General features: G+C 45.3%; 1 protein-coding gene across 3 annotated transcripts in view; it reads right to left on the bottom strand.

Moving 5' to 3' along the window:
- The window catches only part of OPN4 (opsin 4), a 67,489-nt gene that overhangs the window by 28,863 nt on the left and 16,800 nt on the right, over window positions 1-21,826 (bottom strand). For all 3 annotated transcript variants that reach the window (XM_063434713.1, XM_063434714.1, XM_063434715.1), the window contains exons 2-4: window positions 9,585-9,727; window positions 7,701-7,834; window positions 1,735-1,938 (exon numbers count right to left, since the gene is read on the bottom strand). In XM_063434713.1, coding sequence (XP_063290783.1) covers window positions 1,735-1,938; window positions 7,701-7,834; window positions 9,585-9,727 — 481 coding nt within the window. The remainder of the gene's footprint in view (window positions 1-1,734; window positions 1,939-7,700; window positions 7,835-9,584; window positions 9,728-21,826) is intronic.

Here is a 21,826-nt window from a genome sequence, read left to right as displayed (position 1 = left end):
GTGTTACCCCCGTTAGCAAATCTTGTGTAGTTAGGGTTCGTGGGAGATGTCCCCTCCCATGTCACATTGCGTGGTCCCCAAGTGGTACTGTACGCATGTTTAGCTTTGCCCGATTCCCCCATCTCCCCTCCCAAGAGCTATATGGCAGGGTATGGCCCATCGGTGTCACGAATAGCGGTATCGGTATGTCCAGCTTGTGGTCTGCTCCGTGTCGGACACACATAAGCCATGGTCACAGTTAGTGGTGGGCTGTGTGCCTCTGTCAAAAGTCATGCCTCATGGTGGGTTAGGTCCCGGGAGGGCCGTTGGAAGGCCAAGAACTAATAGTCGGTGCATGTCAAAAGATGGGGGTAGAAAGAACTTAACAGGATGTGATGTCTGCGTCCCCTATTCTTTTCTGTCAACGTCTCCGGGCCGCCAGGCAGGGATAGCGTCACATTGGTCCACTGGGTCAGCTTGTCTCTCACTCAGCATGTTGGGCCGGGTTGCGCGGCCTGTGTGCCGGGGGTCTGCGTGGTGAGTCCTCTCTGCGTCTTCTGGCGGCTCTTTGTGCTATGGGGCCCGGCCGTTGTTCAAGTGGTCCCAACATCCAGTCGGCTACTTCAGTGTGTGGTATGCCCAGCTTTCTCAGAAATACTGGGACCTCGTCCGGCCACCTCACGTGCGCCCATTTGTTGTCATGGCGGGCGAGCAGGTTAATGTTTGGTATGTTTCTCCTCCGCAACAATTGTGTTATGGGCCTTAGAGCTCTGCAGGCTTCTAGTGTGAGGGGCGAGAGGTCCTGGTATAAGGCAACCTCAGCTCCCTGAAACGGCCAGCTTTGTCTGGATCTAGCCTTTGTGTAGGCAACATATAACATCTCTGGGCGAGTTATCAGCGTTTCGTGGCCTAAGTGCCCTGTGCGCTCTGTCGAATCTGATGTTAGTGCGTCTGGGCCTAGTATCTCTTTAAATAGTGCTGTGAGTATGGCTTCCACATTTTCTTTCTTGTGGCTCAGGGAGATTTCGGATTCTAATGTTAGATCTACGGCCCCTGTTATCTAGGTCCTCTGCCTGCCTTCTGAGGTGCAAGAGAATGGTACCTTGTCGGCCTATAGCCAGGTTGTTAGCTTTAATGTTGCCTGACATCAATTGTCCTGCAGCCCGGGTGTCTGGTGTGTGTCTGGGCGTTTAGTGTGCCCCATTTAGAGAGTCCGCGCTGCTGTTTGTGCGCCTATAGTTGCTGCGCGGGTCGGAGCTCCGAAATCAGGCAGCCGGCGCCATCAGCGTTCAAGCCACAACTCAATTATTTTGACCTACATTTTAAAAATCCATTAATTGTGATTTCTGACCCTAGCTCAGTCTTCACAAACATAGGTTTTACTTTATTCTTATGTAAATATATTGCAGTGCAATTTTACAGCTTACTGCATTTCTTGTTTTGTAATCTTAGCTACCTTACAAAGTCATCACTGACTGGCACTTCTGCAGTTTCATAACAGTTTATTATGTATTTTGACATGCTTTTAATTTAATCAGCTTATCTTTTTTTGTTCAATTGCTAATGCGATCCCGGCAAAGTGTTCAAGGTATTTAAATGTTGCGAAGGAAGCCGGAGCTCTCGGCTTTGTACTTAAAAATATCTAAACGTTACTTGCAAGCCAATAATCTTTTGTTTCTCGTGTCGTATCTGAAACTGCAGGAGCACTGTCTCATTCTTAATTCATCCTATCTATCAAAAAGGAATCCAACTTACTCCAACCAAAGAAGGGAGGTAGGCTCCACGCCAAAGAATACAGCCACACGCTTAAAAGGATTAGCACGGCTTTCTTCTTAGACATTACTCCGATGGAGGCAAGCGGTCGTGTGATTACGAAATACCGATCCAGTGCAATCACCATCAATGTAATCATAGACGTAATTCCGAAAAGTGCCCCGCAGAAAGCGTATAACTCACAACCTAACAAAACAAAACACAGCTGGAATTGAAACACACAAAATTAAGCCCTTGCCCAAACTCCCACTCTCCTGGTAGCAATGACTATAGTATTCATCAGCCTCAATATATGGAATAAAAACCAAAAGAGGTTACTAGCACGCTATCCCAAATGCATATGCACATTTTTTTATTATCGCTCCAATAGCCATTAAAGTGTAAGCCCACCTGCCACGTCAAGGTAATACCTCTTTGGTGAGTACACTAACAATTCACCTTGCTAGTTGCTACTTGGTATGGTAAAATGCAAAATCTCTCGTAAGACAGAGAGGGGTATTTTTATAAACCCTACACAGAGGGTAAAAATACCCATTCACTTACCCATACCCATTTACCAATACGCATGATTTTGGTTTTTAGCTAAAGGTAGCAAGGTCAATTGCAATGTTTTGGGGGTGTTTGTTCTACAGTTGGAATTGAAAACATGTTAAATAATTATGTTTTCTTCAAATTATACATAGACATTGGTAAACATTCACTGTATTTAATTTTTTTTTATCATATAATTATTCCAACGATAAATAACTTATTTAAATAATTTTTACAGAGGAAATTGTGTTGTGATTTCTTTCATTCCAAGGATGTACAGGAGAGTAAGAACATGCAAAAAAATGACATTCAAAAATATAAAAAAACTACTTTTTTTTGCAATGTATGAATGAAATGATATCTGAATGTTACTGTCCAGAGTGCTAAGCTGTTCTTGAAGCAATGAGTAATGAGTATTGAGAAGAAAATCCTGGATAGGCCATATTCACATGTTAGCAGTGTTGGTTACTAAAGTGTGACTGGTAGAGAATTCAAAGTAAGATTACATTTTACAATTTTAATAGTATGACATCAATTGATGGTTTTTGGATTACGGTATTGTACTGATACAAGGTAAGTTAAAGGGACACTATAGTGTTAGTAATACAAACGTATTCCTAACACTATAGTTTTGGACTGCATATTAGTGTCTCTGGCCCCCCTCAGAGTGCAGAAATAAAGCTTTTAACCTCACCGTGTCGATATAGCGGTGGATGGCCCTGCTTCCATGGCTGAGATTGTGGTGGAGCTCCTAAACTTTAAACTTGACCAGAGTATCCCCGCCAAAAGTCTCTGTCCTTTTCCCGCAGAGTGATCTGTGATATAGCCGCCCACCCAAACATCAGTCAAAACTTGATGAAGGATAGAAATAGGACTTCCTTTTTTTTGATCACAGTACAGATGTTCTTAACATGGGTCGTTAACTAAACCAATATAGATCCCAGGCACCTCTGTGTCTTGGAGATAACTAGTTCTCAATCTACAGGTTGCAGATGTCACTTGATCCAACTTGTCATGAAACTTGGCTTTGCAGTTTAGCTATTCCAGCACGACCCAGGACTATGAGACTCTTCACGTCTTGTGTCCACTCAAACCAACTCAATTACAATTTCAAACAGAATTAAAGGAGTGACTCTCACTTGTCTGGAAATTACAATACTGAAAAGAAAATGTGAATCACCAATATCTTTTTTTACATGTGACGTGCCATTTGTGTGTTACAAAGTTAGCAAATGACATCACAGCCCAGTTCACTCCAGGCAGTGAGGTCACACAGTGCAGGGCCGCCTCCAGAAATTTTGGGGCCCCTAACTGAGCTCTGGGTTTGGGCCCCCGGGGGCCCCCTGCAAGACCGCCCATAGGGACTACCTCCAAATCCCACCCACAGGAATACACACACTGACACAAACACATTCACTGATACAAAAGGACACAGATACACACACACACACACACATACATACTAACAGACACACATACTGATACGCATATAAGCATACATACTGACACACACATACTGAGACATACACACATATACCGACACACAGGCGTACATAGTGACAGACAGACACATACTAACATACATACAGACACACATGCATAAGGACATACAGACACAGACACATTCATAATGACAGACAGACATACATACATTCTTACTGGCATACAGACACTGACATCTATACATACATACACTGACATTCATACACACATAATGACATACAGACATGCATACATACAGACAGACATACATACATACATACAGACATGCATACAGACAGACATACAGACAGACATACATACAGAAAGACATACACACAGACATGCATACATACAGACATGCATACATACAGAGAGACATACAGACATACAGACATACATACAGACATACATACAGACAGACATACAGACATACATACAGACATACAGACATACATACATACAGACATACATACATACAGACATACAGACAGACATGCAGACAGACATGCAGACATACATACAGACATGCAGACATACATACAGACAGACATACAGACAGACATACCCACACACACACACAAAGCTCATTTTCCAGCCACCCTCCTGTTTCTTACCTTTTCGTTGCAGGAGGGTGGCATCAGCGCGTGGCCCCCGGTGCAACTGCACCGGCGGAAGTTCCAGGGCCGCCGGGCCCATGACAACTGTTATGGTTGTCACCCCCTGATGGCGGCCCTGACACAGTGCAAATAAGGAAGAGAGATAAAAACGGTATTATCAGTATTATCTTCTCTGACTGACAGGGAGCTAAGACGGAGGCGCCCACTTACAGGATAACAAGACGTGGATTTCTACATTTTATTGCATTTTTCACATTTCACAAATACATATTTCTTAAACCTATAACAATATAAGAGATATGGAATATCTGAAGGTGACAGTTGCCCTTTAATATTAAAGCATGCAATGGCTATAATACCCAGCCACGGGTGAATAGGTGTTTTCTTCTTGTATTCATTTTTATTCGGCTTTATATCTGTCCTCAGAATCTGAGCAATGCAGGCCAACACTGACTTTCATTTAACATGAGTACCATCACCCAAAGAGGGATAATTCAGACTATCTACACTCCCAGATGTAATTGAAAACTATTGAAAGCAAAATATACATCATATTCCGGCCCCGGTCTCATTAAGTTGCACGCGAGGGCGGGGGAGCAGAGACAGAACAGCCTGCTCCCCCAGCGGCCGCCAGAAGAGCTTCCCCTGCGGCCGCCATTCAAGTTCTCCCTGTGGCCGCCAGCACACCTATCAGTCTGCCCACCCACACAGGTAGCAACAAGTATGTATGTCAGTGGGAGTGTGTGTGTGTGTCTGTGTCATGCTGTGTGTGTGTGTGTGTGTGTGTGTGTCTGTGTCATGCTGTCTGTGTCTGTCTGTCATGGTGTGAGTGTGTGTCTGTCTGTGTCATGGTGTGTGTGTGTGTCTGTCTGTGTCATGGTGTGTGTGTGTGTGTGTCTGTCTGTGTCATGGTGTGTGTGTGTGTGTCTGTCTGTCTGTGTCATGCTGTGTGTGTGTCTGTGTCATGCTGTGTGTGTGTGTGTCTGTGTCATGCTGTGTGTGTGTGTGTGTGTGTGTGTGTCTGTCTGTCTGTGTCATGGTGTGTGTGTGTCTGTCTGTGTCATGGTGTGTGTGTGTGTGTGTGTGTGTGTGTGTGTGTGTGTCTGTCTGTGTCATGCTGTGTGTGTGTCTGTGGCATGCTGTGTGTGTGTGTGTGTGTCTGTGTCATGCTGTGTGTGTCTGTCTGTCATGGTGTGTGTCTGTCTGTGTCAAGGTGTGTGTGTGTCTGTCTGTGTCATGGTGTGTGTGTGTGTGTCTGTGTCATGCTGTGTGTGTCTGTGTCATGCTGTGTGTGTCTGTGTCATGGTGTGTGTGTGTGTCTGTCTGTGTCATGGTGTGTGTGTCTGTCTGTCTGTGTCATGCTGTGTGTGTGTCTGTCTGTCTGTGTCATGCTGTGTGTGTGTCTGTCTGTTATGGTGTGTGTGTGTGTCTGTGTCATGGTGTGTGTGTGTCTGTCTGTTTCATGGTGTGTGTGTCTGTCTGCCTGTGTCATGCTGTGTGTGTCTGTGTCATGCTGTGTGTGTGTCTGTGTCATGCTGTGTGTGTGTCTGTCTGTCATGGTGTGTGTGTGTGTCTGTCTGTGTCATGGTGTGTGTGTCTGTCTGTCTGTGTCATGCTGTGTGTGTGTCTGTCTGTTATGGTGTGTGTGTGTGTGTGTCTGTCTGTGTCATGGTGTGTGTCTGTGCCATGGTGTGTGTGTCTGTGTCATGTGTGTGTGTGTCTGTGTCACGGTGTGTCTGTATCATGGTGTGTGTGTGTCTGTCTGTGTCATGGTGTGTGTGTGTCATGGTGTGTGTGTGTCTGTCTGTGTGATGGTGTGTCTGTCATGGTGTGTGTATGTCTGTCATTGTGTGTGTGTGTCAGTCGTGGTGTCTGTGTGTGTTTTTAAAAATAGTGTTTTACTCACCTTTTTTTTTTTCCAACGTCGTACTGGTCTCTGCCTCTATGACTGAGATCATCAAGCTTGATGATCTCAGCCAATCCGCACTGACACAGGAAGCGCCTCTAGTGACCGTCTGAGTGTCTGTCACTAGAGGTGTCACTAGGAAGCAATGTAAACACTGCTTTTTCTCTGAAAAGTCAGTGTTTACATTCAAATGCCTGCAGGGACAGGCTATAGACACCAGAACCACTACATTAAGCTGTGTGTGTGTCTGTGTGTGCCTGCTAGTGAGTGAGCTTGCTTCATGTGTGTGTGTGCCTGCTAGTGAGTGAGCTTGTGTTTTTATGTCAATGAGCTTATGTATATTAGTGAAAGTGTTTGTCTATGAGGCTGTGTATCAATGAGCTTGTGTGTGTCAGTGAGATTGCCTGTGTCTGCATGTGAGTATGCTTACTGTATAATTAAATGTTTTACTCTGAAAGGACCAATATTTTATATTAGAAAAAGCAATATATAATATATATATATATATATATATATATATATATACTGTATATATATATATATATATATATATATATATATATTACTCAATCATCTGGGGTGGCAAGACATAGCCTTACATACTACATGCGACAATATATGGCGCAATGACTTATGGGGCTGGCATAGATTTTTTTTTTCCAGGGCTGCTTTGTATCCCCAGTCCAGCCCTGAGTGTGTGTCATTGTGTGTATATAGCAATGTATGTACATGCCATGTATAAAATATGTGGTTATTCTAGCTTCATGTCTCTCACCACTCTCCCAGAGTCTCTTAAGAGAAAAATACAGACCTTTGCATTGCAAGTATTTTTGCAATATCAGCACTGGCCAGACAGCAAGGTGACAACCCTGCCAACAGAAGAATTGAGAAAGCATATCTAAATAACAGGAGATTTTTAGTATCACTCTATTGGTCATTAAATTGTAGGCTCACCTGCCATGTCAAGCTGAAACCTCATTGGTGAGTCCTACACTAACAATTCACATTGCTGTGTTCAGCTAAAAGGCACAATTCCCACAACACACGTCTTAACCCTTAATACATGTGTAAGGTTTAATAAGAATACCCCTCTCTGTCTCAAGTTCAAGAACGAATGGCTATGTCCAACTTCAGAATCCAGTCCATAGGATAGAAATGGTTCACTCTAGATCAGAGGTTCTCAACACTGTCCTCAAGGACCCCCTACCAGTCCAGGGTTTAGGGATTACCTGGGTGTGTCTAAGGTGTTTAGAAAAAGAAAAGAAAAAAACACCTTAGAGTCTAAGGCGTTTTTCCCCCCTTTTTCTAAACACCTTAGACACACCCAGGTAATCCCCAAATCCTAGACTGGTAGGGAGTCCTGAGGACTGGGTTGAGAACCCCTGCTCTAAATAGTTATATCATTTACGTACCTTTTTCTCCAAAGATCCATCTTTTATGAAGACTAGTTGCAAAAAACACCGGGGCTTGTGTTACTGACATAAAAAAATCACTTATTGCAAGATTGATAATGAACATATTGGCTGGTGATCGAAGGCTTCTGCTCCTAGAGATTTAAAAGAACAAAGAGATAAAACATGTTATGTTCCATCATGTCAGATTTGCGAACACCGTGACGGAAATTGCAACGAGCAGTCTAAAACAGCTGCCAAATTATATCACACAAATTGAATTGACTCCTGATTAGTTTTCAGAACCCAGCAGCATTTAATTATCCAGCACGGGTTTAGCTACTGCACCCTTTTTACCGAGCCCAGCAGGAAATTAACGTTGATCCAGTCTGTTGATTTTTTGTGTGTGGTGGGGTGGATGGGGGGGAGGGTCAGGATTTGGGTCATGACAAGATTGGAGGATGGTAAATTTTCCAAAGTTGATGTGATTAACATTGACTTTCAAAATGAAGATTACACAGACTGATTTCGTCATTTTTGTGCCAATGAAGTCCGCCATGCCTAGGTAAATTAATCTTGAATTTAAAATAAATATGTAATTTAATAAGAAAAATAGAACAAGGACAGGGATATACAATCAATTTAAGCATATAGAATCTGTTAAAATTATAGTAAATTGTAGGACAGGGATAAGGTGGAAAACTTATTGCCTCTTTTGGATTCAACTACCACCTGTACGCTGATGACACTCAGATATACCTCTCCTCACCGGACCTCTCCCCGGCCGTCCTGCAACGTGTCACTGCTTGCCTCTCTTCCATCTCTGACTGGATGTCGTCACGCTTTCTCAAACTTAACCTCTCTAAAACTGAACTCCTTGTCTTTCCTCCTCCTAATACTGATCCTCCTCTCTCACTCTCCCTTCAAGTCAGTGATATCCACATAAGTCCATCCCTGCAAGCGCGCTGTCTTGGCGTCATACTTGACTCTGGTCTCACCTTTGAGTCTCACATCCAGTTTGTTGCCAAGTCCTGTAGGTTCCAACTCAAAAACATAGCCCCCATCCGCCCCTTTCTTACGCAAGATGCTACCAAGGAGCTTGTCCATGCTCTAGTAATTTCCCGCATGGATTACTGTAACCCTCTCCTGATTGGTCTCCCCAAAAGCCGTACTGCCCCGCTACAGTCTGTAATGAATGCTGCAGCTAGACTGATTTTCCTATCCAGTCGGTCCTCTCACACCTCGCCCCTCTGCCAGTCCTTACATTGGCTCCCTGTATCCTATAGGAGTCAATTCAAAGTGCTAACCCATACATTTAAAGCACTGAACAATTCCAGCCCCTCTTATATCTCTTCACTGATCCAGAGGTATGCCCCTCCTCGTACCCTCCGCTCTGCCCGCGACCACCTCCTGACCGCTGCTCGCACCCGTACGGCCAACTCACGCTTGCAGGACCTCTCACGGGCGGCTCCTCTCCTATGGAATAGCCTGCCTACTGCCATCAGACTCTTCCCTAGTCTTCAATCATTTAAGAAGGGCCTTAAAACCCATCTCTTCAGGAAAGCGTATGGCCTCCCAGAGTAATCTATCCCTTACATACCTGTCTCTTGCTCTCCTATGGGATAGTGCTTTGCTCTCTCCTCCAGCTCTGCTTCACTCCTACTTGATATTTCCTATCCTAATGTTTCTAATACCCCACCTCCTATAGACTGTAAGCTCATTTGAGCAGGGTCCTCTTCAACCTATTATTCCTGTAAGTTTTCTTGTAATTGTCTTATTTATTGTTACATCCCCCCTCTCAAAATATTGTAAAGCGCTACGGAATCAGTTGGCGCTATATAAATGGCAATAATAATAATAATAATATAGAAACATTTGAGTTGTGAGTGTAACCCATGGATATACCTGCAGAAAGCATAGATGACCAGAAAGTTTCCAACGGCTCCTGTAATCCCTACTGCGAGTATGACAGCACCAATTGTGTAATGAACATGGTCTGGAACATCGGCTGTAGGATATACATGATGGACATCATTGATAGGGGGCTCCTAAACAATACAAAATGATGAAACAATATGATATCACCGTCTCACAAATTATTCAGAAGGATATATGGTTAATACGATGCTAACCTGAAAAAAAAAAAACACTTCTGCCAGGGCAATTTTTTTGGAGCAACCCAACTACCACAATGCAAAATATAGATCAGTGGTTAGAAGCCAACTACTACAATACAAATGATAGATCAGTGGTTAGAAGCAGATATGTCTTGGGATCGCTAAAATGTTTTCCATCACGGATATCACCTCCAACAAAAACATTTCTGATGGCTTAGAATGTAAAAGTTAGCATGGAGGTATTTGGATGCTAAGTGTTATAGGTAATTAAAAGATCCCATCAAGACTACAAAACAAACTTTGTGATGGTGTCAAATGCTATGGCTTCACTCCAAGGCAAGCCTACTTACTTGTAAAAATAGAGTATAAGATGTCACTCAGGAGTCGGTGGTGCTCACTAAATAGTCTAGCAACTGGTGCACGAATAATCCTTTAAGTCAAGGCATTCCTCATGTCCCCTTTGTATATATTTTTTAATATTTTCTTTGTCTTTTTTCTCCTTTTAAAGCTTTTTTTCATTCGTTTCACTTTTTCTCATGTGCTAAGCCTTTTGTCTTTTTTGCTTTTTAAATTAGCTTTTTGTCACAATACTAGTTTGAAGTATACTGAGAACCACCCCAGAGCCTATTGTCTATTTTACAAGCTATTTTTACACGTTGCACACTTTTTTCTTGTTATTTTTACTTGTTGACCTTTATCTTTTCTTGGATATCTATTTTCCTGAGTAGACATGACTATTTTGTTTAGTACTTACCTGTTTTATGTATGGATTAGATTCCTGAGAGTTTGTACGAAAAACATTTTTGGGAAGTGATCTTATCCTTTTTATGTGCAATAATAAAAATTACTTTTTTGCAATAACTTTATTTATTTTGTTCTACTTACTTGTATCCTTGCGGTCTGTACAAATTCTGAGTTCACATGCATGCATCACACTGCGTATTTGCCCTGTTTATACATTAGGCAACGGCGCACGCATTGGACTCTTACCGTGATTTCTGGGCAACAGTTTGGTAAACTTGGATGAAGTCTCCACAGCTGCTTCTCCTCGTTTAACCCAATGGACGATGTGGAGCTAAAAAATTCTATCAAGAGGTAAGTTGATATAGTCCCCCTGGCATATTCGCACAAGAAGAAAAATGCAATAATTACCTGCTAGGGTTAACTCCACTTCTAGAGGCTGTCTACCAGACAGCCACTAGAGGGACTTCCAGGCTGTTAGGTGACTTTCTAGGCTGTTAGTGGCTATGCATGGGGACATCCAGCATCATCCAAAACCTCACAGAAAAGCATTGAATGCGAAAGTCCTAATGCGAAAGCATGCACATTAGGTGTCCCCCGCAGGCTGGTGTCGGTGGGGGGAGGAGGGAAGGGGCATCGGCGCTGGGCCTAGGTAAGTGACAGAAGGGGTTTTAACCCCTTTCTGCACCACAGGGGGCTTGACGGAGAGAGGGGAGACGGAGACGGATAGGGAAGATGGAAGCAATAGTGCTAGGAAACGAGTTTGTTTTCCTGGCACTATCGTTTCCCTTTAAGTAGTTACTACTGTTCTTTTTCTTCTACATCATCTTTATAATATTGTTCTCATTATAATTAGTATTACATGTTACTTTTTCAATTTCTTCAGAATATTTGTAAAAATCACTGCCACTCATCCTCTTCTCCTGGTGACCGACATTACAGGAATGCTGTTTTCTCATCTACGTGGCTAGATGTGTAGTGTGGACTCACCTGGTGAGCACATACAAGCTGTACAAGTTCCCACCATCAATGATAGGCTAAATATTTTTTACAATATTTTTCAAAAGGAAAGGAGGAGTGAGTGAAATAAAAAAAAAATATCTGTATAAGTGCACAAAAGCCTTGGAAGCTTAGAAAGAAATTCACCTGGATAGTGATCCTAAGCACAACCATCAACCAAAGCAACACTGGATTAGCTGAAGAACAAAAATGTGAATGTTCTAGAATGGCGCATGTTATACACGTTTCAAAATAATAACAATAAATATCAATTCGCTTTTGCTACCTCAATTTTCCTGCAGGAATTAAAACGCCTCAGGTTGACAGGTGGAGACTAGAGATGTCCCGAATAGTTCGCTGGCGAATAGTTCCTGGCGAACATAGCTTGTTCGCGTTCGCCACGGCGGGCGAACATATGCGATGTTCGGTCTGCCCCCTATTCGTCATCATTGAGTAAACTTTGACCCTGTACCTCACAGTCAGCAGACACATTCCAGCCAATCAGCAGCAGACCCTCCCTCCCAGACCCTCCCACCTCCTGGACAGCATCCATTTTAGATTCGGAAGCTGCATTCTTAGTGAGAGGAGGGACAGTGTAGCTGCTGCTGATTTAATAGGGAAATCGATAGCTAGGCTAGTGTATTCAGTGTCCACTACAGTCCTGAAGGACTCATCTGATCTCTGCTGTAAGGACAGCACCCCAAAAAAGCCCTTTTTAGGGCTAGAACATCAGTCTGCTTTTTTTTTTCCCTGTGTAATCTAATTGCAGTTGCCTGCCTGCCTGCCAGCATGTGTGTCAGGCTCACAGCGTATACTGTGCCCACTTGCCCAGTGCCACCACTCATATCTGGTGTCACAATAGCTTGCATTTAAAAAAAACTAAACTTTTTTGACTGTAATATAATAGCAGTCAGTTTCCTTCACACATGTGCGTTTCAGGTCCTGCCAGGGCAGTGTCACACCAGTGCAACTCATATCTGGTGTAACAGTAGTGTACATTTAAAAAAGTCAACACTTTTTTGACTGTGAAATAATAGCAGTCAGTTTCCTTCACGCGTGTGCGTTTCAGGGCCTGCCAGGGCACAGTGTCACACCAGTGCAACTCATATCTGGTGTAACAGTAGTGTACATTAAAAAAAAAAACTAGAAATTTGACTGTGAAATAATAGCAGTCAGTTTCCTTCACACGTGTGCGTTTCAGGGCCTGCCAGGGCACAGTGTCACACCAGTGCAACTCATATCTGGTGTAACAGTAGTGTACTTTAAAAAAAAAAAACGAGAAATTTGACTGTGAAATAATAGCAGTCAGTTTCCTTCACACGTGTGCGTTTCAGGGCCTGCCAGGGCACAGTGTCACACCAGTGCAACTCATATCTGGTGTAACAGTAGTGTACATTAAAAAAAAAAAACTAGAAATTTGACTGTGAAATAATAGCAGTCAGCATAGGCGTGCGCACGGGGTGTGCCGGGTGTGCCTGGGCACACCCTAATCCCCGCGGCACGCCTATGTATTGAGACCGGCAGGGGAGATCTCAGGATCTCCCCTGCCGGCTCATGCAGAGCCGGCGCTATCCAAGCTCCGGCTCTGCTCTCAGCCTCCCCTCACCGGCTCACAGGCAGTGAGGGAGGCAGGAGAGGACCGGCGGAGCTCTTGCCAGCAGCTCCGCCGGGTTCCTCTCGCGAGATCTGAGCGTTGCCGCGGCAACGCTCAGATCTCGCGTGAGTGAACTCTAGCCCTGCGGGGCTAGAGTTCACTCTCCACTGGACCACCAGGGATGGCAGCAGCAGCAGGATCCCCCCTCCCAGGCATAAGGTAAGAAGGGAGGGGGGATAACTGATCTGCCCCCACCTCCACTGGACCACCAGGGAAAGCAGCAAGGAAGGATCCCCCCTCCCTACATAAAGTAAGAAGGGAGGGGGGATATTAAGTAATGTACCCCCACCTCCACCCCCCACAATCACCCCCACACACACATACACAGCACCCACACACACACACAGCACCCACACACACACACAGCACCCATAGACATACACAGCACCCATAGACATACACAGCACCCACAGACATACACAGCACCCACAGACATACACAGCACCCACAGACATACACAGCACCCACACACATACAGCACCCACACACATACACAGCACCTACACACATACAGCACCTACACACATACAGCACCCACACACATACAGCACCCACAGACATACACATCACCCACAGACATACACATCACCCACAGACATACACAGCACCAACACACATACACAGCACCAACACACATACACAGCACCAACACACACAGCACCCTCACAAACACACAGCACTCTCACACTCATTATACAAACAGCACCCTCACAAACACAAACAGGACCCTAACAAACACACACACAGCACACTACCAGTACCCTCACACACAAACAGCACCCTCACACACAGTACATTTACAGCACCCTCACAAGTGCACACACACACACAAACAGCACCCTGACACACAGTACATTCACAGCACCCTCACAAGCATGCACACACAAACACCCTCACCCACATAGTACACTACCAGCACCCTCACACACACATCACACTAACAGCACCCTCACACAGCACACACACAGCTTTGTGTGTGTGTGTGTATGTGTGTGTATATATATATATATATATATATATATATATATATATATATATAGATATATATCTATATATATATATACGCCGCGTGTGCTTGTGCTTTAGGGTGCACACCCTAATGCAATGGGCTGCGCACGCCTATGGCAGTCAGTTTCCTTCACACGTGTGCATTTCAGGGCCTGCCAGGGAACAGTGTCACACCAGTGCAACTCATATCTGGTGTAAGAGTAGTGTACATTTAAAAAAGTCAACACTTTTTTGACTGTGAAATAATAGCAGTTTCCTTCAAAAATAAAATTTTGACTGTAATAGATTGAATAGCAGTTAGTTGTCTGCAAGCGTGTGTGTCAGGCCTACAGCGTCTACTCTGCCAACTTCTGCCAGTGCACAGTGCCACTCATATCTGTTGTCACAGTAGCTTGCACGCATAGTACACCTAATCGAAAAAAAAATGACAGGCAGAGGCAGGCCACCCTGCAGGGGCCGTCGTGGTCGTGGTGCTGTGATTCCCTTTGGCCCTAGAATAATGCCCAGTGTTCAGAGGCCACGTACCCTGAACTCGAAAAGTTCTGAGGACATACCGTATATACTCGTGTATAAGTCGATCTCATGTATAAGTCGAGGGCAGTTTTGTGACCAACAATTGTGAAATATGCTATGCCTCGTGGATAAGTCGAGGGTAAAACTTGGGGCTATGAAATTCTGTGATTTTTCTAATTATATATACACACACTCATACAAACACACACACACACACACTGCATTATATACACACATACTCATACAAACAATCTGCATTCTACACACACACTTATACAAACACACACACACACACTCTGCATTATATACACACACACTGTGTGTATATAATGCAGAGTGTGTGTGTTTGTATGAGTGTGTGTAGAATGCAGATTGTTTGTATGAGTGTGTGTGTATATAATGCAGAGTGTGTGTTTGTATGTGTGTATATAATGCAAAGTGTGTGTTTGTATGTGTGTGTAGAATGCAGATTGTTTGTATGAGTGTGTGTATATAATGCAGAGTGTGTGTTTGTATGAGTGTGTGTAGAATGCAGATTGTTTGTATCAGTGTGTGTGTATATAATGCAGAGTGTGTGTTTGTATGAGTGTGTATATAATGCAGAGTGTGTGTTTGTATGAGTGTGTGTAGAATGCAGATTGTTTGTATGAGTGTGTGTGTGTATATAATGCAGAGTGTGTGTAGAATGCAGAGTGTGTGTGTGTGTGTGTGTGTGTGTGTGTGTGTACTGGGTGGGAGGAGGGCATTTTTATTATAATTTTTTTATTTTAATATTTTAAGTTTTTTATTTTAATATTTTAAGTTTTTTATTTTAATATTTTTCATTGTATTTTTTTTTATATTTGATTTAATTTTCGTCCCCCCTCCCTGCTTGTTAGCTTGCCAGGGAGGGGGCTCTCACTCCCTGGTGGTCCAGTGTATGGGCTGTGTAGGAGGGGGGGCTGACAGTGAGCGGTTACTTACCTTCCTGCAGCTCCTGTCAGCTCCCTTCTCCTCCGTGCAGCTCCTCTGTCAGCTCCCACTGTAAGTCTCGCGAGAGCCGCGGTGACCCCGTGGCTCTCGCGAGACTTACAGTGGGAGCTGACAGAGGAGCTGCATGGAGGAGAAGGGAGCTGACAGGAGCTGCAGGAAGGTAAGTTAATGCTCTCTGCCAGCCCCCCAACAGGACCGCCGGGCTTGTAATGAGCCCGGCGGTCCTTGTCTGTATTATGGCAATGTAAGTTGCCATAATACAGACATTAACTCGAGTATAAGTCGAGTGAGGGTTTTTCAGCACAAAAAATGTGCTGAAAAACTCGACTTATACTCGAGTATATACGGTAGTTGACTGGCTAACACAGGACACCCAATCTTCTACAGCTTCCGCTTGGAACCTTGACGCACCATCCTCCTCCAGCTTAGCTTCGGGCACCTCTCAAGTTACCACTCGCCCGCCTGCTGCCACCACCAACACTAGCACCACAGCCGCTTCACTTGATCTGTCAGAGGAGTTATTTACACATCAGTTGGAAGAAATGAGTGATGCGCAACCATTATTGCCAGAGGATGTAGATAACAGGGATATGTCTCAGTCAGGCAGCATTATACACATGGACGTACGGTGTGATGATGATGATGTTGTACCCGCTGCAGCTTCCTTTGCTGAGTTGTCAGATACAAGTGAAGCGGTTGATGATGACGATGCATCCGTGGATGTCACGTGGGTGCCCGCTAGAAGAGAAGAAGAACAGGGGGAAAGATGGGCAGACAGAGAGGAGGAGGAGACGAGTTGGAAGCAGGGGGAGGTCGTCGCAAGGAGCTAGTGGCACAGTCAGACAGCATGCATCGGCACCCGGGGTCAGCCCGACAGCACGCCAATCAACGCATGCTGTGTCCACCACCAGAATGCCGTCATTGCAGAGCTCAGCAGTGTGGCATTTTTTTTGTGTGTCTGCCTCTGACAACAGCGATGCCATTTGCAACCTGTGCCAAAAGAAACTGAGTCTTGGGAAGTCCAACACCCACCTAGGTACAACTGCTTTGCGAAGGCACATGATCGCACATCACAAACACCTATGGGATCAACACATGAGTACAAGTAGCACACAAACTCAAAGCCGCCATCCTCCTCCTGGTCGAGCATCTTCAGCAACGTCAACCACTGCTGTCCTCCTTGCCCCCTCTCAACCATCCGCCACTCCGTCTCTCGCCTTGAGCTCATCTGCATCAGGTGTCTGTCAAGGACATGTTTGAGCGTAAGAAGCCAATGTCACAAAGTCACCCCCTTGCCCGGCATCTGACAGCTGGCTTGTCTGAACTCTTAGCCCGCCAGCTTTTACCATACAAGCTGGTGGAGTCTGAGGCGTTCTAAAAATTTGTAGCTATTGGGACACCGCAGTGGCAGGTACCCGGCCGAAATTTCTTTGCACAAAAGGCAATCCCCAACCTGTACTCGATGCAAAAGGAAGTAATGGCATGTCTGGCACACAGTGTTGGGGCAAGGGTCCATCTGACCACTGATGCCTGGTCTGCAAAGCATGGTCAGGGCAGGTATATCACCTACACTGCGCATTGGGTAAACCTGCTGACGGCTGCCAAGCATTGGAATGCGTGGCTCTGCAGAGGAGTTGGTGACACCGCCACGACTTGCAGGCAGGCCTGCTGCCACCTCCTCTACTCCTCCTACTCCTCCTACTCCATCCTCTTCCATAACCTCCTCGGCTGAGTCCTCTTCTGCTGCTGCGTCTTGCTCCACATCAACGGCACCCCCCCAGCTCCCAAGGTACTATTCCACATCCCGGATATGGCAGTGTCACGCCGTCTTGGGGTTGACTTGCCTGAAAGCAGAGAGTCACACCGGACCAGCACTCCTGTCCGCCCTGAACGCACAGGTGGATCAGTGGCTGACTCCGCACCAACTGGAGATCAACAAAGTGGTTTGTGACAACGGAAGAAATTTGTTGGCGGCATTGAATTTGGGCAAGTTGACACATGTGCCGTGCATGGCACATGTGTCTAATCTGATCGTACAACGCTTTGTGCATAAGTACCCAGGCTTACAGGACGTCCTGAAGCAGGCCAGGAAGGTGTGTGGCCATTTCAGGCGTTCCTACATGGCCATGGCGCACTTTTCAGATATCCAGCGGCGAAACAACATGCCAGTGAGGCGCTTGATTTGTGACAGCCCGACACGTTGGAATTCAACACTCCTAATGTTCGACCGCCTGCTCCAACAAGAAAAAGCCATTGATGACTATTTGTATGACCGGGGTGCTAGGACAGCCTCTGCGGAGCTGGGAATTTTTTGCCACGTTACTGGACGCAACATTTGTTTTCTTCCTGGAGCGCAACCATTTGTTTTCTTCCTGGAGCGTGCCCTGCGAAGAGTGCTGGATCAGCCTGTAGATGAGCGTGAAGAGGAAGAGGAAGAGTTGTGGTCACCATCACCACCAGAAACAGCCTTATCAGCATCGCTTGCTGGACCTGCGGCAACGCTGGAAGAGGATTGTGAGGAAGAGGAGTCAGAGGAGGAATGTGGCTTTGAGGAGGAGGAGGAAGACCAACCACAACAGGCATCCCAGGGTGCTCGTTGTCACCTATCTGGTACCCGTGGTGTTGTACGTGGCTGGGGGGAAGAACATACCTTCAGTGAGATCACTGAGGACGAGGAACGGGACATGAGTAGCTCGGCATCCAACTAACAGGGGAAGAGGTGAAAGTAATCCTCCTCCTCCCACGATCACGCCAGCAAGGACAGGACGCTTTACAGACGTGTTGTTGATGGAGGACATGCAGAGCTTTTTAAGTCCTACGCATCGCCACAGCCCTTCGGGGTCCACCCTCAGTGAATGGCTCGACCGACAGGTAGCAGACTACCTCACCTTAACTGCAGATATCGACACTCTGAGGAGCGATGAACCACTTGACTACTGGGTGTGCAGGCTTGACCTGTGGCCTGAGCTATCCCAATTTGCAATAGAACTTCTGGCCTGCCTCGCATCAAGTGTCCTGTCAGAAAGGACCTTCAGTGCAGCAGGAGGTATTGTCACTGAGACGAGAAGTCGCCTAGGTCAAAAAAGTCTAGATTACCTCACCTTTATTAAGATGAATGAGGGATGGATCCCGAAGGGACTGACAGTGGGCGATACATTCGACTAAAAAAGGCCTGATGAGGGGGGCGTTACAGGGATTAAACTGATAAGAATAGTACTACTTAACACACCACTCCTATCTGGTGGCACATTAGATTACACGCACAGTGCCCCAAATTTGAAGTAGGAGGACCAACCAAGCATCTTTTTCCATCTCCCGGTTCCTAAAATCGATGCCATATACACGTCCCCTAATAGGGGACGTAACAGGGATTAAACTGATAAGAATAGTACTACTTAACACACCACTCCTATCTGGTGGCACATTAGATTGCACGCGCAGTGCCCCAAATTTGAAGTAGGAGGACTGACCAAGCATCTTTTTCCATCTCCCGGTTCCTAAAATCGATGCCATATACACGTCCTCTGATAGGGGACGTAACAGGGATTAAACTGATAAGAATAGTACTACTTAACACACCACTCCTATCTGGTGGCACATTAGATTACACGCGCAGTGCCCCAAATTTGAAGTAGGAGGACCAACCAAGCATCTTTTTCCCTCTCCCGGTTCCTAAAATCGATGCCATATACACGTCCCCTGATAGGGGACGTAACAGGGATTAAACTGATAAGAATAGTACTACTTAACACACCACTCCTATCTGGTGGCACATTAGATTGCACGCACAGTGCCCCAAATTTGAAGTAGGAGGACCGACCAAGCATCTTTTTCCATCTCCCGGTTCCTAAAATCGATGCCATATACACGTCCCCTGATAGGGGAAGTAACAGGGATTAAACTGATAAGAATAGTACTACTTAACACACCACTCCTATCTGGTGGCACATTAGATTACACGCGTAGTGCCCCAAATTTGAAGTAGGAGGACCAACCAAGCATCTTTTTCCATCTCCCGGTTCCTAAAATCGATGCCATATACACGTCCCCTGATAGGGGACGTAACAGGGATTGAACTGATAAGAATAGTACTACTTAACACACCACTCCTATCTGGTGGCACATTAGATTCCAGCGCAGTGCCCCAAATTTGAAGTAGGAGGACTGTCAGGATCGGGTCAGGGATCCAACACGCAGAGTACAAAGAGTAGCGGATACGTATACCGGACCTTAGAATGGCCGGACTTAACGTAATACTACGTATAGAATGGTCAGGGACAAGCCGAGGTTGAGGGAACGAGAAGACAGGTAAGCGAGAGACAAGCCGGGTCAAGGATAACAGAAAGACAGGTAAGTAATAACAAAGCCGGGTCAGAACCAAAAGACAAGAGAATACAAGAGCACTGTGTGACTAGGCTGACTAGAACCACGACAGGGCAATGAGTGAATGGGAGAAACAGCGTTAAATACCCTGGATCAGTGAGTAGGCCCGCCTCCGACGAGTCCTGACTGGCTTCCAGTCAATTGAGTGACAGGTCGGTCCGGACTGACGTCATGACGTCGAGCAGTGTGCGTGACGTTATAAAAGGGGACGGATCCCTCGCGGCCGGCGTGTGAGTGACTAGGAGAGCCGCGAGGGATGGGAGAAGCAGCCCTGCCGGAAGGACAAACCACCAAGTCTCTACCTCTTTCGGAGGTAGAGACCTCAGGTACCCTGACAAGGACCAACCAAGCATCTTTTTCCATCTCCCAGTTCCTAAAATCGATGCCATATACACGTCCCCTGATAGGGGACGTAACAGGGATTAAACTGATAGGAATAGTACTACTTAACACACCTTATAATAACGCAGAGAGAGGCAACGCGAAGAAAGGAGTCTGAAGAAGAGGAGTCAGAGGAGGAAGGTGGCTTTGTGGAGGTGGAAGACCAAACACAGCAGGCGTCCCAGGGGGCTTGTTGTCACCTTTCGGGGACCCTTGGTGTTGTACGTGGCTGGGTGGAGGAAGAGACCTTCAATGACATCAGTGAGGACAAGGAACGGGACATGGCTAGCTTGGTATCCAACCTTGTGCAAATGGGGAGTTTGCGGTTGTGCAAATGGACTGTTTGCGGTTGTTTGCGGTGCGTTAAACGGGGAGTTTGGTCTGTCACTGTGAAGCGGGTGTAACCCTTACACTACCTGATCGATACAACATCATACCTGATGTTTTAAAGCACGTTATTGCAAACAATTTAGGAATGTTAGGTGAATTATGCCCTTTATGGATTAAAACCAGACTCTGCATCAACTATGTAATTTTCCATGGGAGTTTTGCCATGGATCCCCCTCCGGCATGCCACAGTCCAGGTGTTAGTACCCTTGAAACAACTTTTCCATCACTATTGTGGCCAGAAAGAGTCCCTGTGGGTTTTAAAATTCGCCTGCCTATTGAAGTCTATGGCGGTTCGCCCGGTTCGCCCGGTTCGCCCGTTTGCGAACATTTGCGGAAATTCGCGTTCGCCGTTCGCGAACGGAAAACTTTATGTTCGCGACATCTCTAGTGGGGACATCTGAAATAAGTTGACAAGACAGCAACAATAGAAGACCTAACAACACTGGTTCACGTTCTTCAAGTATCCAACTGAGAGCACTTGGCAGCATTTTAACTAACATTTCAAAACATTTACAGGTCCAATTAATTATATGTCTGAATAAACCACATTCCCCTTGAGCCTTAAATGTTGCTGCGTCTTTTATTTTTAATACACAAACTTAACTGACTTATTTTGTATTTTTTTGCGTAATTCTTTATTTTTGTTGTGCTTCAGAGAAACAAACAGTCTTGCACTGCCCCGACAGCAGTGACAAAATAAGTTGTATACACAGTTGAACAGTAAAGGACAGTCGAGTATACAGCACATTGTTGTGTAGAAATAATTTTGATAACAACAAATATGCCTGGCGAGACAATTTACGCTAAACAATAGCAGAGTAACTGGCATGTATAAGTGCCTGAATGTGAGTGCGAGATAAAATAAAATAAAGTAAAATAAAATAGGTAACAGTAGGAATATGGCATGTTAGGCGTTAGTAGGAGTACTGGCGTAGTATATATATTGTTACATGCTTGTGATAATAAGTATTAAGGACAAGATAAATCAG

Source organism: Pelobates fuscus, chromosome 10 (assembly GCF_036172605.1).
Source record: "Pelobates fuscus isolate aPelFus1 chromosome 10, aPelFus1.pri, whole genome shotgun sequence".
In the NCBI taxonomy this organism is placed as follows: Eukaryota; Metazoa; Chordata; class Amphibia; order Anura; family Pelobatidae; genus Pelobates; species Pelobates fuscus.
This window is presented reverse-complemented; position numbering and strand designations above follow the sequence as displayed.